Source organism: Chiloscyllium plagiosum, chromosome 1 (assembly GCF_004010195.1).
Source record: "Chiloscyllium plagiosum isolate BGI_BamShark_2017 chromosome 1, ASM401019v2, whole genome shotgun sequence".
NCBI lineage: Eukaryota > Metazoa > Chordata > Chondrichthyes > Orectolobiformes > Hemiscylliidae > Chiloscyllium > Chiloscyllium plagiosum.
In genome coordinates, this window is record NC_057710.1 from 133,977,150 (window position 1) to 133,996,474 (window position 19,325).

At 41.8% G+C, this 19,325-nt stretch overlaps 1 protein-coding gene across 4 annotated transcripts in view; it reads left to right on the plus strand.

Annotated features, from left to right (window-relative positions):
- Positions 1-19,325, plus strand: part of LOC122553550 (protein ZGRF1-like) — a 96,703-nt gene that overhangs the window by 41,773 nt on the left and 35,605 nt on the right. For all 4 annotated transcript variants that reach the window (XM_043697519.1, XM_043697528.1, XM_043697538.1 and 1 more), the window contains 4 exons: positions 7,343-7,489; positions 14,760-14,874; positions 16,813-17,054; positions 17,700-17,859. In XM_043697519.1, the coding sequence (XP_043553454.1) occupies positions 7,343-7,489; positions 14,760-14,874; positions 16,813-17,054; positions 17,700-17,859 (664 nt within the window). The remainder of the gene's footprint in view (positions 1-7,342; positions 7,490-14,759; positions 14,875-16,812; positions 17,055-17,699; positions 17,860-19,325) is intronic.

The window sequence follows — 19,325 nt, forward strand, 5'->3', positions numbered from 1 at the left end:
TCTCACTGCACCCCCCAGGTCATCTCCTCTGCACAGAAGCTCTTCAGCCACATTCTCAAACAGACTCGCTACCACAGCCACATCTCCTTCCTCAGCACCTGCCTACGGAACTGACTTATCCCGCACGGACTCCGGACTACGTTCCGACCAACAAAACTTGGACCCAACCAGGACAACCAGTACCTACAACAAATCCGAAGCCTCCAGCGATTCTCCTGTTCCCTGGATGCTGCCTGACCTGCTGCACTTTTCCAGCAACACATTTCCAGCTCTGATCTCCAGCATCTGCAGACCTCACTTTCTCCCCAAGGAGAATAAATCCAATTGCTCTAATCTTTCCTTGTCTCTGAAATCTCTCATTGCTGATATCATACTAGTAAATCTTTTTTGGACTCTCTCCAGGGCTTGAACATCCTTCCTTGACTAAACTGCCCAGAATTGAACACAATATTCCAAATGTGTTCTGACCAATGATTTGTAAAGATGTAGAGTCATGGAGTACAGCATGGAAACAGACCCTTTGATCCAACTCGTTCATGCCAACCAGATGTCCTAATCTAGTCCCATTTGCCAGCACTTGGCTCATATCCCTCTAAACCGTTCCTATTCATACACCTATCCATATACCTTTTAAATGTTGTAGTTGTACCAGCCTTCACCACTTCCTCTGGCAGCTCATTCCATACACGCACCACTCTCTGCATGAAAAAGTTGCCCCTTCGGTCCCTTTTATATCTTTCCCCTCTTATCCCGAACCTATGCTCCCTAGTTTCTGGACTCCCCCACCCCAAGAAAAAGACCTTGTCTATTTATCCTATGCATATCCCTCATAATTTTATAAACCTCTATAAGGTCACCCGTCAGCCTCCGATGCTCTAGGGAAAATAGCCCCAGCCTATTCAGCCTCTCCCTTTAGCTCAAATCCTCCAACCCTGGCAACATCCTTGTAAATCTTTTCAGAAACCTTTCAAGTTTCACAACATCCATCCTATAGGAAGGAGACCAGTTAGCCCATCTGAACTAATCTAAAGTAACCTTCTTTGCTCTTCACTACACCTCCAATTTTGGTGTAATCTGCAAATTTATTAATTATACCTCCTATGTTCACAACCAAATTATTTATGTAAATGACAAAATGTAGTGCTCTTTGCTCTTATGGTGTGTGCCTTAACTTATAAACTCAAGGGTTCTGTAAGTCTTAACTATTTCAACTTGCCTGATCATCTTCAGAGTCATAGAATCATATAAATGTACAGCATGGGAACAGACCCTTCGGGCCATCCCATCCACGTCGACCAGATATCCCAACCCAATCTCAGCCCACCTGCCAGCACCCGGCCCATATCCCTCCAAACCCTTCTTATTCATATACCCATCCAAATGCCTTTTAAATGTTGCAATTGTACCAGCCTCCACTACTTCCTCTGGCAGCTCATTCCATATACGTACCACACTCTGCCTGAAAAAGTTGCCCCTTAGGTCTCTTTTATATGTTTACCCTCTCACCCTAAACTTATGCCCTCTCTTCTGGATTCCCCCTCCACTCCCCCCCAGGAAAAGACTTTGTCTATTTATCCTATCCATGCGCCTCATAATTTTGTAAACCTCTATAAGGTCACCCCTCAGCCTCTGACACTACGAGGAAAACAGCTCTAGCTTGTCAAGCCTCTCCCTATAGCTCAAATCCTCGAACCCTGGCAACATCTTTGTAAATCTTTTCGGAACCCTTTCAAGTTTCACAACATCTTTCCGATAGGGAGGAGACCAGAATTGCACGCAATATTCCAACAGTGGCCTAACTAATGTCATGTACAGCCGCAACATGACCTCCCAACTCCTGTACTCAATACTCTGACCGATAAAGGAAAGCATACCAAATGCCTTCTTCAATATCCTGTCTATCTGCAACTCCACTTTCAAGGAGCTATGAACCTCCACTCCAAGGCCTCTTTGTTCAGCAAGACTCCCTAGGACCTTACCATTAAGTGTATAAGTTCTGCTAAGATTTGCTTTCCCAAAATGCAGCACCTCGCATTTATTTGAATCAAACTCCATGTGCCACTTCTCAGCCCATTGGCCTCTCTGATCATGATCCTGTCGTAATCTGAGGTAACCTTCTTCGCTGTCCACTACACCTCCAATGTTGGTGTCATCTGCAAACTTACTAACTGTACCTCTTATGCTCGCGTCCAAATCATTTATATAAATGACAAAAAATACTGGACCCAGCACCGATCCTTGTGGCTCTCCACTAGTCACAGGCCTCTGAAAAACAACTGTCCATTACCAGCCTCTGTCTTCTACCTTTGAGCCAGTTCTGTATCCAAATGGCTAGTTCGCCCTTTATTCCTTGAGATCTAACCTTACTAATCTGTCTCCCATGGGGAGCCTTGTCGAACGCCTTACTGAAGTCCATATAGATCATATATATCACTCTGCCCTCATCAATCATCCTTGTTACTTCTTCAAAAAATTCAATCAAGTTTGTGAGGCATGATTTCCCACGTACAAAGCCATATTTACTGCCCCTAATCAGTCCTTGCCTTTCCAAATACATGTACATCCTGTCCCTCAGGATTCCCTCCAACAACCTGCCCACCACCGACGTCAGGCTCACTGGTCTATAGTTCCCTGGCTTCTCCTTACTACCCTTCTTAAAGAGTGGCACCACGTTAGTTAACCTCCAGTCTTCCAGCACCTCACCTTGACTATTGATGATACAAATATCTCAGCAAGAGGCCCAGCAATCACCTCCCTAGCTTCCCACAGAGTTCTAGGGTACACCTGATCAGGTCCTGGGGATTATCCACCTTCATGCGCTTCAAGACATCCAGCACTTCCTCTTCTGTAATATTAACATTTTTCAAGTTGTCACCATCTATTTCCCTACAGTCTATATCTTCAATGTTCTTTTCCACAGTAAATACTGATGCAAAATACTCGTTTAGTATCTCCCCTATTTTCTTTGGCTCCACACAAAGGCCTAATCTTTGAGGGGCTCTATTCTCTCCCTAGTTACCCTTTTGTCCTTAATGTATTTGTAAAAACCCTTTGGATTCTTCTTAGCTTTGGCAAATAGAGTTATCTCATGTCCCCTTTTTGCCCTCCTGATTTCTCTCTCAAGTATACTCCAATTGCTTTTGTACTCTTCTAAGGATTCACTCGATCTATCCTGTCTATACCTGACAAACGCTTCCTTCTTTTTCTTAACCAAAGGAGAAAGTGAGGTCTGCAGATGCTGGAGATCAAAGTTGAAACTTTATTGCTGGAACAGCACAGCAGGTCAGGCAGCATCCAGGGAACAGGAGATTCGACGTTTCGGGCACAGGCCCTTCTTCAGGAATTCCTGAAGAAGGGCCTGTGCCCGAAACATCGAATCTCCTGTTCCCTGGATGCTGCCTGACCTGCTGTGCTGTTCCAGCAATAAAGTTTCAATTTTTCTTAACCAAACCCTCAATTTCTTTAGTCATCCAGCATTCCCTGTACCTACCAGCCTTTCCTTTCACCCTAACAGGAATATACTTTCTCTGAATTTTCGTCATCTCACTTCTGATCACTTTCCATTTTCCAGCAACCCTTTACTGCGAACATCTGCCCCCAATCAGCTTTTGAAAGTTCTTGCCAAATACCATCAAAATTGGGCTTTCTCCAATTTAGAATTTCAACTTTTAGATCTGATCTATCCTTTTCCATCACTATTTTAAATCTAATAGAATTATGGTCGCTAGCACCAAAGTGCTCCCCCACTGACACCTCAGTCACATGCCCTGCCTTATTGCCCAACAGTAGGTAAAGTTTTGCACCTTCTCTAGTAGGTACATCCATATACTGAATCAGAAAATTTTCTTGTACACACTTAACACAATTGCAGTCCCCATCTATGTTTGGTAAGTTAAAATCCCCTACCGTCGCCACCCTATTATTCTTACAGATAGCTGAGATCTCCTTACAAGTTTGTTTCTCAATTTCCCTCTGACTATTAGGGGGTCTATAATACAATCCCAATAAGGTTATCATCCCTTCCTTATTTCTCAGTTCCACCTAAATAACTTCCCTGGATGTATTTCCAGGAATACCCTCCCTCAGAACAGCTGTAATGCTGTCCCTTATCAAAAACATCATTCCCCCTACTCTCTGGCCCCCCATTTCTATCTTTCCTGGAGCATTTGTATCCTAGTATATTAAGCTGCCAGTCCTGCTCATACCTGAGCCATGTTTCTGTAATTGCTATGATATCCCAGTCCGATGTTCCTTATCATGCCATGAGTTCATATGCCTTCCCTGTTAGGCCCTTTGCATTGAAATATATGCAGTTTAATTTATTAGTCCAATCTTGTCCCTGCCTGCCCTGACTGTTTGACCCGCTTCTGTTCTCAACTGTACCAGTCTCAGATTGATCTCTTTCCTCACTATCTGTATCCACCCCCCCCCCCAACCTTACTAGTTTAAATCCTCCCAAGCAGTTCTAGCAAATTTCCCTGCCAGTAGATTAGTTCCCTTCCAATTTAGGTGCAATCCATCCTCCTTGTACAGGTCACTTCTACCCCAAAAGAGATTCCAATGATCCAAAAATGTGAATCCTTCCCCCATACACCAGCTCCTCAGCCATCCATTTATCTGCTCTATCGTCCTATTCATATCACTGGGAGTAATCCAGATATTACTACTCTCAAGGACCTCCTTTTAAAATTCCTGCCTAACTCTCTTTTAAATTTCCCTTCAGAATCTCAACCTTTTCCCTTCCTATGTCATTGATTCCAATGTGGACAATGATCTCTTGCTGGCCCCTCTCCCCGTTGAGAACATTCTGCACCCTCTCTGAGACATCCTTGATCCTGGCACCAGGGAAGCAACACACCAATTGCCTTTGGGCGGCATGGTGGCACAGTGGTTAGCACTGCTGCCTCACAGCGCCAGAGAGCCGGGTTCAATTCCCGCCTCAGGCGACTGACTATGTGGAGTTTGCATGTTCTCCCCGTATCTGCTTGGGTTTCCTCCGGGTGCTCCAGTTTCCTCCCACAGTCCAAAGATGTGCAGGTCAGGTGAATTGGCCATGCTAAATTGCCCGTAGTGTTAGGGAAGGGGTAAATGTAGGGGTATGGGTTGCGCTTCGGCGGGTCGGTGTGGACTTGTTGGACCGAAGGGCCTGTTTCCACACTGTAATGTAATCTAAAAAAAAACCATTCTGATTTTTTTTGCTGCTGGCCACAGAAATGTCTGTCTGTACCTCGGACTAGAGAGTCCCCTAACACAATTGATCTCTTGGTACCCGACGTACCCCTCGTTGCATTAGAGCCAGTCTCAATACCAGAAACTTGGCTGTTTGTGCCACGTTCCCCTATGAATTGATCACCCCCTACATTCTCCAAAACAGCATACTTGTTTGAAATGGAGATAGCCACAGAAGACTCCTGCTCTACCTGTCTACCTCTCTTACCTTTCCTGGAGTTAACCCATCCATGTGACTGTATCTGAGTATCTGAGACTTTCCCCTTTCCTATAACTGCCATTCATCACATCCCATTGCTGTTACAAATTCCTCATTGCCTCTAACTGTCTTTCCAACCAATCCATTCGATCTGATAGGATTCACAACCAACAGTATTTATTGCAGATATAATCTGCCCCTGTAAACTCTCCTTAAACTCCCACATTTGTAAAAAGCGCATATCACTGTACTAAAGGCCATTTTTGCTCCTTCACAGTCTACAGGCCCAGGAAATAATACTGTCTTATTCCTCTACGAAACACTGCCCCAGGTTAAATTATTAATTATGGCTTATATTTTAAGTTTAATCAAGAGACATATCTCAAAAAACATATAATCAAGAAAGAACCCACACTACCCACTACTGCAGACTTTCTGTAGGCCACACTTAAAACAATTCACTTATCTGTTTCTGTGCTGTGTCTTTGCCCAAACAGCTGCTCCAAGATCAGTTGTGAATTTCACTGTTTGTTAATTTTCCCAGATGCACTCCGATGTCCAGTGACACACAAACAGCAAAGGCAGTAACTGTGCAGGTACACTGTGGTATCAGTTTCCTTCTCTCTCTCTTTCCTGCACTGACCTCATCATGTGCTTCCTTTGTGTGTTCTTCTCCCTTTTAAAACTGCTGTTGTTTTGACTTTTTTCCCCCAAAGTTGCAAGACAATGCAACAGAATGTAAAACTGTAATTGCTGCTGCTGGAATTTGAGGAAATCACCTCCACCACCTAAAATACCTGAAAAAAGGAGCAGTTGTTAGAGCCAGAAAGTTTTCCTGTCCTCCATCTTGGATTACCCAGCATTAATTATGTACGTGAACCACAATGTCCCTCTGCTCCTGTACTCCCCTCAAAGTTGTATCATTGAGTTGTATTGTGTCTTGATGTTTTTTCTACCAAAATGCATTACCTCACATTTCTCTGCATTGGAATTCATCTGCCAGATGTCTGCCGCTTTGGCCAAATGGTCATTGTCCCTTTGAAGTTGCTCAATGTCATCCATACAATTCACTAATTTCCTTCGCTTAGTATAATCTGAGAATTTAGAAGTTTTGCCATCAACATCCTCTCTAAATCATTTATATAAATTAGAAAAGGCAAAGCTCCCAACATCAATCCCTGGTGAACACCACTTTCAACTTGTCTCCAGTCTGAGAAATGCTCATCTATACCTACCCTCTGTTTCCTATCTTTTACTCAAATTCTAATCCATCCTGCCAAGGAAACATCAATCTCAAACAACTTCCCATGCCACCACCACCGATATCCTCTAAATTCCAGCCACGAGAGTTTGCTGACTCAGGAGTTACGACTGCACCACACAGCCTCTGTCTGGGAATTGTGCCGGACTAGTTGGAGACTTGTAGCTACAGGCCCAGTAGCCTTGCTTGTGTAGAATGAAGTGGTAGCTAGGGTACTACCTGCCGTCAATATAGCCAAAACTGTGAAGAATACTTTTCTTGGAGGAGGGGACTATGCGTGTCATGCTGTTCAAATGCTTGCATTCTGGCCTCAGTGTGTCTCCTGTTTAATTCAGAAAACTACACACAGGTTTTGGCTAATTCACCCAGCATACCTTGAATACAAATGGTGGAAAGCATATATCAGCACAAACCTAGATTTTGTCCAGCTCTTTCTCCATGTGTATGCAGTCTGATTTATTCCAAGGATCAGCAAACGATCCAATATCTGATTTTAAAACGGAGGTGGGGTGCAGTCATTGATGAAGTAGCTAAAAGTAGTAATCTCTGGTTTTCATCTGGTGCCAAGTTCTAATGGGGGAAGGAATAAAAGAACAGGGAAGATAAGTTATTTATCATATTTTTATGATTCCTTTCTTTAAAAATTATGACAGATGACCTCTGGGTTGTATCAAAAACATTGATGTTTGATCCATTGGACACTTTCATCGCATGTAGTGTTTTCTACGGACCATCCTCAACAAGTGAAGTCGAGCTTTTGCCTCTGAAAGGTTATTCTCCTTCCAAATGGCCTTCAGACAGTAAGTTCTTCATTCTGTGTTGTTCTGTTTCTCTCCTCTCCCACCTTGCCACAAGTTCTTTGTATTTAAGCACGAGGAGTAATTAAACTAGATGGTAAATTTTATCTTCACTAAATGATAACAAGAAATCCATTCAGATAGGGGAGACACCTCAACCGAGAAGCTACCATTTTATGCTCAGGAAGTAATCAAAACAATGTAATTTTGACACCCCTTTTTCTGTAATTCTTCTGTTGATATCTGTTCTGTCATTTTTTATTGAAATGTTTCTGATTATTCAAGACCTTCTCTCTTTCTTCGACCCCTGCTCCCACAGATACCTTTCACAGATACTTTTTATGTATTCCAATCCATTTTGATTCAGGGAAAGGGGATTAAAGGCTGTTGGGCTGTATCCGCCTCTTGCTGTACCAATAAGATATTTGCTCAAAGTGAGGTGGACAAAGTATTGAGGAAGGTCATAAGATGGTATTTTCCCCAGGCTGGTGCCTTATCTTGTTGTCAATATTAAGTGTTTGTGTACGAAAGTCAGATGAGGAAAAATGCACAGGTACAGCTATATTTCCTCCCTACTGTAGAAAATCCTGCAAATACTCACGAGGAAACAAATAAAGAATGGACTATTGGTGCTGTAAGGCACCAGGTAGGAGGTAATAAATGAATGCTTGAGTTACCATGTGAAGGGCAGGATTTATCACTTCAAGCAATCTTCAGTTCTCCTGCACTCATTCAGTTAGCATTTGAACAGAATGAACTGGTACCATGGTTTTTTTTTTAATAGATATTTTTATTGAAAAAGAAGATTTTTGAGATTTTTTTCAAAATTACAAAAATAGTACAAACTAGTGTATTCAACTTTACAATATAATAACAACACCATTTTAGAATTTTTAAAAAACTGACTACTAATCTATTCTATAAACTACCAAAACATAAAATAGGATATCATACGTTACTGACAATTAACAAAAGGAGAAGAGAAAATAAATGAGTAAATAAATAACTAGATACATATTCAAAATAAATGTATACCTAGTCATAACAAAACCCGTATTTATACAGGATTCCTCCTCCTGGGAGCCCCCGAACCAGCCAGAACCATTACCACAGCTAAGCAAAGGCCCTGAACAATATGGCCGATATATCTGTGTCAATGTAGTTCAAAAGGGCTGTCATGTTCTATGAAATAATTCCATTTTTTGGTGCACCATATTCGTAAGCAAGTCAAGTGGGACATATTCCATGACTATCCTATGCCAATTTGAAAGTCCTGGGGGTCTTTCGGATACCCAATTCACTAAAATGTTTTTCCTTGCACAAAAGGAAAGGATACTGAATAATTTCCTCCCGTATACATCCAAAGAGGGGAAATTTCGGGAGCCCAAAAGTAGAGACACTGGGTCCAACCCAATCTCCGTAGCCAAAATCTTTGCTAAGACATTCGATACTCTGTCCCATTATCTGCAGATCTTATGGCATGTCCACAGACAATGCGTGAGAGTACCAACTTCGATTTTGCATTTAGGACACATTGGAGATGCTCCTGCCTTGAAATTTGCAATTCACTCAGGTGCTTTGTGAGCCTTATGAAGATCTTCAATTGAATAGCCTGAGTTCTGTTGCAGATAGAGATCTTTCTGACATTTTCTCAGACATCCTCCCACATCCCCAATTCTTGTATATAACCGTTCCATGTCCTTCGATACCTTATTACCTAGTAGGTGGTAGAGAATACTGACCGAGGGCGGACCCATCAGCCGAAGCACTCTCCTTTCCTTATCCGATTTATAAGGATTAATTATCAATGTGGTCTTCTTTTGTATGAAGTCTTGTATTTGAAAATATCGAAAAAAGTCCTTGCTAGACCGCCCAAGCTTCTGACGTAGCTGTTCGAAGGACATCATGACCTCCCCATCGAACAGATCTCCCAAACAGGAGATACCTCTGGACTCCCAGATTTTGAATACAGCATCAGTCAGCCCTGGATGGAATCCCAACGTTCCCACTATTGGGGTATAAGGGGAGGTTTTTTGTAGGTTACCCTCATCCTGCTGCATTATCCTCCAGGCTTTGATTGTATTTAAAACAAAAGGATTTTTACAATGAGCCATAATAACTCTCATCTTATCCATAAATAGTAGATTGTTGAGGGGACATTTTGCTTGGGAGGCCTCAATATCTAACCACATTGATTGTGGGTCACAAGAGACCCAATCAGCTACATAAGATAATAGAGAGCTTAGATTAGATTAGATTCCCTATAGTGTGGAAACAGACCCTTTGGCCCAATAAGTCCACACCAACCCTTCGAAGAGTAAACCATCCAGACCCATTTCCCTCTCACTAATGCACCTAACACTATGAGCAATTTAGCATGGCCAATTCACCTGACCTGTACATGTTTGGACTGTGGGAGGAAACCGGAGCACCTGGAGGAAACCCACGCAGACACTGGGAGAATGTGCAACCTCCACAAAGACAGTCACCCAAGGCTGTAATCGAACCTGGGACCCTGGTGCAGTGAGGCAGCAGTGCTAACCACTGAGCCACCGTGCCATCCCGATTGATACCTCAATCGGGGTGGCACGATGGCTCAATTGGTACCTCCTGAAATCTGGAAAATCCAGCCCACCCCTTACTTGTGGAAGCTGCAGCTTTTCTAATTTAATAAGTCTATGGCTCCAAATAAAGGAGCCAAGCCAATCATAAAGCTTACGCAGTGCCTGTCTCGGCATCAAGGGGAGCATTCTCATAGGCGAGGTAGAATATTCATCGTAACCAAAGCTATTCTATCTAGCCAGGCTATCGGGAGATCTTCCCAGCCTTGAAAGTCTCGTCTTATTTTCTCTAATAAATGTGTATAATTGGCTTTATATAGCTGACCAAATGCCAGAGTAATAAAAATACCTAAATAAAGAAAACCTCCCAGTGACCACTGAAAGGGGAAACAGGATCCGTCCAGAAAATTGGATATACTGGCAAGACCTCCCAGCAACATGGCCTCCGATTTCATAAAATTGATTTTGTAACCTGAGAACATAGTAAATAAGTTAACCATTTGAATTAAGCTGGGCACAGATGTCAATGGATCATTTGAGAAAAGGAGGACATCATCTGCATAGACAGTAATTTTGTGCTTACTGATCCAACCACTGGAGCCGTTATATTAGGGTCAGCTTGTATAGCTTCCTCCAGCGGCTCAATCACTAGCACAATAGTGGTGAGAGAGGGCATCCTTGATGACAACCTCTGCCAATGCTAAAGCTATCCGAGCTTAAACTATCGGTAATCACCGCTGCTTTGGGATCATTTTATAATATTGTAACCCATTTAGTAAAGACCTCTCCAACACCAAACCGTTCCAGCTTATAAAAGAGATATGGCCATTCTACCCAATCGAATGCTTTCTCTGTATCTAGGGAGACAACTAATCTCGGTATCGCTCCCTGCTGGTAGGCTTGTACCATCTTTAAGACTCTTCAAGTGTAATTAGTTGATCTGCAACCCTTTATAAACCCCGCCTGGTCCTCTTTTATAATGAATGGTAAAACCCGCTCCAATCTTAATGCCAATATTTTTGAGAGAATTTTAAAATCCACGTTCAACAAGGATAAAGGTCTGTACGAAGAGTAGTCATCTGAGTCTTTCCCTTCTTAAGAATGAGAGAAATATTTGCTTCTCTTGGAGAAGGCGGGAGGCAGTCCTGACTATGTGAATAATTATACATATTTATAAGTGGCCCAACCAAATTCCCTCTAAATTCTTCATAGAACTCAGCCTGAAATCTGTCTGGTCTGGGCGCTTTGCCACTCTGGAGCTGCCTCACCGCCTCCTGTACTTCCTGGGTTGCCGGGGGGCATTCAAGAACGACACCTGCTCTGAGGTTAGGCCCAGGAGGGCCAGATTTTAAAAAAAGACTCCATCTTCCTCGTTCTATCCTCACAGTCCTGTGACTTATACAATTTGAAATAGAACTTTCTAAATGCTGCATTGATCTTTTTACGATCACAAGTCAGGGTACCAGCACTCTCTCTAATAAACGTAATGGCTTGAGGAGCCATTTTCTTTCTGGCAAGATATCTGCCAGGCATGCCGCCATATTCAAATAATCTCTGCTTCGCAAATAATATCTCCCTCTTTGCAGTTTGAGTAAGTGTGGTGTTCAAAGGCTGTGATCTGCTGCAGTTTAGTAATGGAGGGCTGATCAACATACGCTGTCTCAACCACCTCAGTCAAGCAGACCCTGTTGTTCTCCTTTTAGTCTTTTCCGAGTCGCAGAATATTAGATAACCAAGCCTCGCGTGTATGCCTTAGCAGTCTCCCACATCACCGAAGGGTTACTGGCCGTGCCTGAGTTGATATCCCAGAAGGTTTTAAATTCCAGCAAGTATTATTTTATGAACTTCAATAGAAAAGTGTCCATACACCAATGTCGGGAACCTATCTCATCATCACTAGTCTTAACCTCTATATATACTGCGGCATGGTCGGAAATAGTTATATTACCTATTTTACAAAACAGTATCGAGTTCAAAAGGGTCGAGGGGACAAAAATCATATCGATTCTGGTATGGCACTTGTGTGGGTTAGAATAAAAAGTAAAGTCTCTACTGTCAGGGTGAAGACACCTCCACACATCTACCAGCCACAACACCCTATTCAGATCTCAAAGATATGCCCTCAGAGCTCCTAGGTATCCTGTCCGTCTTTGGGTCGATGATACAATTAAAATCTCCCCCTACAGTTGTGTGGCGTAACCCAAGACATTTGCCTCATCAAATGTCTTCCTCTTGCGAACCACAGCCGGAGAGAAGTCCTGGGACAACAATATCTTTGAGCCTTTGTATATCATGGCATGGGGATCCTTCCCCAAGATTCTGGAGGCCTCCAGCAGCATTTGTTTTTCCCTGTAGTGTTGAAGTCGAACTAGGACTGGGTGGGGGCACTGGCACAGCAACCCGGGGCCTGCTCAATCCGCATGCGGCCCAACTCCGACTCCAATTTCAGCAGCTGTGGAGCCATTGCTCCAGGAAATCAACAAGCTGGCCTTCCTTCTCCCATTCGGGAAGGCCCAGCATCCGAATATTTTTCCGACGACCTCAATTTTCAAGGTGGTCGATATGTTCCTCTAAGGTCCAGACTCGACACTCCAGAGCCTGGACCTGACCCATAGATGACTCGGCAGCGGTCTTGGAGGCCGCGGCCCGTTGGTCTGCCCCCCCCCACCCGACATGCTGCCGGAGTTTCTCGATCTCTCGGTCATGCATCTGCATCATGACCAAGATCGACTCCCACCTGGGCTGGGTCTCTTTGATAGATGCATCAATTTTCTTTCGGAGCTTAACAATCTCCGAGATCAGCCTCGCCTCTGCAGGTAAGTCCTCCGGAGTGATCGCAGACGTCTCTTTTGCTGCGGGGGGAGGGGAGTGGTCCCTGCCAGCTGCGAACTGCAAGAGCCTTTGCCTTTGGTCATTTTAAAAAGCATCAAACTGCTAAAGTTTGATGCAGAATGGCCAAGGCTGCTGGGGCAAAAACTATATTAAACAATTTAGCAGATGAGGTGAGGGTGAGTACCCCACTTTGCCTGAGTCTTGGGCAGAGCTTTGCAGACTCAGACCTACTGAGTCGCCGCCATCTTGGATCTCCGTCATGGTTGAAATTTACCTGAAACCAACCCCAGCATGTTGAAAAATTGACTACTTGCTGGTTAAGTGGAGTTTAGGTCTAAAAGTCCCCACAATACCAAAGTTTTGCTGCATTTTTGATCATGCTTTAGTATATTAAATCATTTTATTCAAGAGTAAGGGATATTGCACCAGATAATTTGAACCAAAAATGTTTCAGTGTTATGAACAGGATCGAAGATGTATTATTTATCTTTGCTTTTCCAGAGAGACATTAATGCAGTCAATACATTAACAATGCAGCCTCAGAGAAAGTAAATTAGTGACAATAAAAAGGAAAATGTCAGCATACTTTGGTCTCTGTTTCCTCAGAGATTTAACCGAAATATCAGAAACCTAATACCTGTATTCTGTTGCAGTAAATTTAAGACATGTAGTTACTTGTGTACCTATAATTTGAGCTAGCATTCAAAAGACCGAAAGGTGTGGCAGAAGTAGGCCATTCAGCCCATCAAGTCTGCTCCACCATTTACTGATATGGCTGACCTGATAACCCTCAACTCCACTTTCCTGACTTTCCCCCCTAACTCTTGATACCCTTACTGATTAAAAATCTGCCTATCTCAACCTTGAATGTATTTAATGACCAAGCCTCAACAGCCCTCTATGGTAAAATCAAAATCTCACAAATTTAGTTCCCTTCTCAACTCTGTCTGTAAAGTCTTTAATAATGAGATTATGCCCTCAGGACCTTGACTCTACCACAAGAGGAAACAGCCTTTCTGCATCTAACCTGTCAAGTCCCCTAGAAATCCTGTATGCCTAAATAAGACCACCTCTCATCCTTCTAAACTCCAATGAGTACAGGCTTATCCTACTTAACCTTTCCTCATAAAACAATCCCTCCATACCCAAGGCCAGCGTAGTGAACTTTCTCTGGACTACCTCCAAAGCCAGTATATCTTTACTTAGATAAAGGGCCCAAAACTAATCACAATATTCTAGCTGCGGTCTGACTCAAGTCAAGGTTTAGTAAAACCTCCTTACTTTTATGCTCCATTATGTACAACAAGATGACCTGACCCAATTCCTGATGAAGGGCTTTTGCCCGAAACATCGATTTTCCTGCTCCTCGGATGCTGCCTGACCTGCTGTGCTTTTCCAGCAATACTCTAATCTTGACCCCAGTCAGATCCTTACTGACAAGTTTGACCTGCAACCTGTCTGCACTAAAAAGGATGTCAGTACAGCAGTACTGATAGTCTTTGGCTTGAGCTGAATTGCCAAAGCACTAACTGGTGTGAAGCAGCTTGGCAAGGCAAATCTAGCCAAAACCCACATCTCTTTGGCCTCTACAAGATTCCACACCATGTCTCAAAGCTTAAACGATAATTTTCTCATCAGTTGCACACCTTGTTTTGGCTGCTCTAAGCTTGTTTCAGTGGACATTGTTGAAGAGCTTTGTTTTTTGATGCATTATCAGATTCCTGATTTTTAGACCATCAAGAAAAAGGGTTATAATTAACTTTGTGTCTAGTTGCTATGATGTACAAACAGTGCACATACGTACACTTTGAAATCATTGTAATTATCTAGTAGTTGAAGTTAAAGATGACTAATTCTAGGAATTTCTTCTGTTTTTCCAGTGATTGTTCATGCTTTGTTTGTTGGTAATGCCAGCACTGAACTTAACTGTCTACGAAATCTGCAGGAACATGTCAACCCAGCCTCTCTTCCTCTACTGCCACACTTGCTCAAAATGTAAGTAATTCAGTTTTGTATTCCATACAGAAATATCTTAAAGTTGATCATTATTACTTGTGCACTCACAAAACTCAGAGAAGTTTTTTTTTAGAAATCTTTAATGACAGGTGGAACTATAATTATAAAAGCTTTTAATTGAAAATGCTAATTTGTTTGCAATATGCAAATTTAAATTAATTGCAGCTTTTTCTTTGATATCAGAAAATTCTACTTTCATATTTAGAAATATGTATTCTTTGTGGGTTTTCAGTATATTTCCTCCAATTTTCCCCCATCTTACCCGAAAGAACTGTGACATTTTTATAACAATTGCCTAGCCTCATAGCCATTCTTCAAGTTTGAGTGAGGGTGAGAGAAGTGGAGATTTTAACCCAACAGAGGATTTGGGTCCCGAAAACCTAGTCAAATAGAAATAGAATTTTTGCAAATATATTTTCATGATCTTCTGAAATAAATTTGTGGGTACCTGGAATTCATCAACCTGGTTTTCATCAACCTTGTCCGAATATTAGAAACAGAAATTCAACCCAATTCTGTGTCAAATAGAATGCATATGTTTAACCAGTAGAGCTGCTAGATTGTAATCTGAAGCCAGAATTTGAGCTGCTTTTTTTAACCCTTTCTAGTCAAGCGAGGCTAGTGTATGACCTCAACTGACACGCTGGATTAAATCACTTGTTAGATCAAATGAGAAACTTTCCTGGCCTATGCAATATCTCTCAGCTATTCACTATATGGTTTATTTAGTAACTGAGCCACCTGTATTGTCCTTATCCCATTCTTGTAAATAATGCAGCATTGTGACTCAGTGGTTAGCACTGCTGCCTTACAGCACAATGGACCCAGGTTCAATTCCAGCCTCAGGCAATTGTCTGTGTGGAGTTTGCACATTCTCTCTGTGTCTGTGGGTTTCCACCGTGCGCTCCGGTTTTCTCCCACAGTGCAAAGATGTGCAGGTTAGGTGGATTGGCCATGCTAAATATGGGGTTACAGAGATAGGATAGGGAGCTGGGTATGGGTGGGATGCTCCTTGGAGGGTCAGTGTGGATCCGTTGGGCCGAATGTTGTGCCAGAAAACAGCACTCTGATCTGCAGCAGGAAATTCTGGGTCCACTCGCCTTTCGTCCTGCCCCCATAAACAGCTGAAAGTTCAGCCTGAATATAAGGCATGAAAAAATCGTTCCATTCAGTGGTTCCATAAAGAGCAATCTGTATTGGCTTCTGTTAAAAAACAAAACAGATTTGTATTATAAATAAATGGCTATAATTGAAGCAAGATGATAAAGAAAGTAATTAGAATTCAATTATTTAACTCTGGTCGAACAAACACCTGAATTTTGTATTGGACATCAATATTTATTACTTTAGTTTCTCTGGCAAGTAAACAGAATCTCATTTTTGTTAAAGAGAACTTGATTATTAAACTGAAACACAAATTTATTGAACACCTTGACTTGTTTTTCCTTTCATCAAGGTGGAATATCGAATATTTTAATTTGTCCCCTCCTGTTTGGTTTCAGTATCACAGGCCACACTCTTGTGTGAATGTGATGCACTGGGCTTTGACAAGTGGGCCACCCTTTGTGGGGAAACAAAACTGTATACTAATCTTGGTAGCATATTTTTCTCATTTTGTGCTGTGAATTTCACATAATATCAGTGGTGTGAAGCGGGGAGAAATAACTAAAGAGCAAAGAGATTAGTTTCTATCTTTTCATTTATCTCCATTGCATTGATCTATGCACATGTACTATACACATGACAGCCTCTCAATTTTCCTGATTAACAAATTGAAACTAAATAATGGTTACTTGTATTCTGTGTTTTTAATTCAGCATTACTGGTATTAAGACATGACAAGTTTAGCTTCCATATCGCTATTTAGAAAGCCATATGATCCTTTAAGAAAAACTAATGTTTTGTTTCACTCTATAGGCCCTGTTATGATGAAGCAATAGTCAAGTCTGGAAAAGGAAGATTTATTTCACCTGCATTAAAAATGCCCATGGTAATGACTGCATTATTGTGCAAAGAACGGACAGTTGCATTGGCAACAGAAATGATGCGGAAGTTTCACCTGAATACAGATCAGGCAGCTGCATTCAGACAAGTAGCTATAATGATGGCCAAGGGCGAGAGCCCCCAAGATCTCATTCTGCCAGTCACCGTTATCCATGGTAAAAACAATTAACTGCTGCTTAGATTTTTGTTATTGCCATGTTTTTTGTTTTGTCTTTCTCCATCACAACTTCTAAACTTTTATATTCCATTCGCCTTTCAGTGGTATTTGAAGCATATCGAAAGATTATCTAGCTCAGCCAGCACATTTGTATTTCTTGAACTAATTTTTGGACAATTTTATATTGGATCAGAATAAACTGTAGTAGACAAATGAATAGCGCTGCACTGTTCATTAGACTTGCCCTTGCACGTTTAATTCGCATGAGTCTTTGCGCTACAAATTACTGTTAGAGTGAGACTGATGTGCTGCAGCATCCTCTGCAGAGTCAAAGGGGATAGAAACTAAGTGTCTCCTTAACCAGTCGGACTGATAAATTGTTGATATGCAGAGAAAGGAAATGCCAGAACGGTGAAATCATCAACAGAAAGCAAAATAACAAGTTGGAAAGAAAGATTGAATTAAGATTAAAAGACAATTTTTTTTTAGAACAGTAATTTAAAAGACAAATTACACCACCAATTAAAATTTGAGGGAATGATAGTCAACTGACAGAGATGGTTTGGTTAAGATTTTATTTTCCAAAATTTAGCTGGATACATTTTATTTCCACTGTGTTGTATTTTGTTACACTTCTATTCAGGTGTCTATGGAGCTGGGAAGAGCTATCTGTTGGCTGTTTTGATTCTATTTCTTGTTCAACTTTTTGAAGAAAATGATGCAGTTGAGGGTCCGAGGCAAGTCCCGTGGAAACTTCTTATCTCTGCCTCTACTAATGTTGCCGTCGACAGAGTACTGCTTGAGTGAGTGAAATTTCAGCATGACAACTAAACATGGTGTCCCTTCTTTGAGTTGATTTTTCATAAGTGCTTTTCTGACTGCCTCCTGCCACAAAGGTCAGCATTGTGTTTGGAAGAGCTTGAAGATCTCAAGTTCTCAAGCTAGTCTGTAAGTTTGCAAGTCCAGCCAAATTGGCAGTAATATTAGTTCTCAGATAAGAAGGGAGAAAAATCACCCTCTGTATCTGTTGCAATTAGAATTAAACAACCTCCTTGTTGGAAGTTTATAAATGCAAAAGTAAGAACTATTTGCTAGGGGGCCATATAACTCCTTGAGTCTGATTCTGCCATTCAGTATGGTCACACAGATCTTCTGTCTCAACATGAGTTTTCAACAGTGTCGATATCCCCTGTGTTGAGGTATATTTTTAAGTTGGTATGGTTATGTTCTCTGATCAGAGCTGAAAATGTGTTGCTGGAAAAGCACAGCGGAGCAGGAGAATCGCGTTTCGGGCATAAGCCCTTCTTCAGGAAGAAGGGCTCATGCCCGAAACGTCGATTCTTCTGCTCCTTGGATGCTGCCTGACCTGCTGTGCTTTTCCAGCAACACATTTTCAGCTCTGATCTCCAGCATCTGCAGTCCTTACTTTCTCCTATGTTCTCTGATCACATTATCAGAGAGGAAATGATGCAATATGTTATGCGATTCAATTTAATCTCTCATGGCTACGATGAAGCAAGAGATCAAAAATGCGTATTAAAATGTTGTCCAAATTTGTAATGCTGCTCCCGACTCTGATCTCCTTAATAATTGAGTCCAAGTATTTGTTTGTGATCAAACCCTTATAACCCTCATGCATTGGCATTTATTTGTTACTAAGCACAAAGTCATGAAAAGCACCTTGATTCCCTGAGATCAAATATTCATCTGTTTCAAACTTGAATATGTTAAACCTTTTGAAATAAACAACTTACACTTGTAAACTAACTTGTTCCTTGTGTAAGTCAATTCAAGTCTCTCTCAATATCAAAACTTACAAGTTTAAAAATTCTTTTAAAAAATTCTGCTTTTCTATTATCATCAAAACAAATAACCTCACACTTCCCTAACGTATACTCCATTTGCCATTTTGTTACCCACTCACTTAACCTGCAGCCTGTCCGCTCCTCCTGATAACATCCTTTTCCACCTAGCTCTGTTTCATCAGCAAACTTAGATATGTTGCTCTCTGTCTTCTTGTCTAAGTCATTTGTAAACATTGTTAAGGCCCTGGCACCGATCTTTGCAGCACTTCACTAGTCACAGCCTGTCACCCTGAGAATGGCTTATTACTCCTTAGCCATTAACATAACTTCTATCCATGCTAATATAGAGCCATTGAGTCATAGACATGTACAGCATGTTTAGTCCAACACATCCATGCTGACCATATATCCTAATCTAATCTAGTCCCATTTGTCAGCACTTGTTCCATATCCCTTTTAAACCC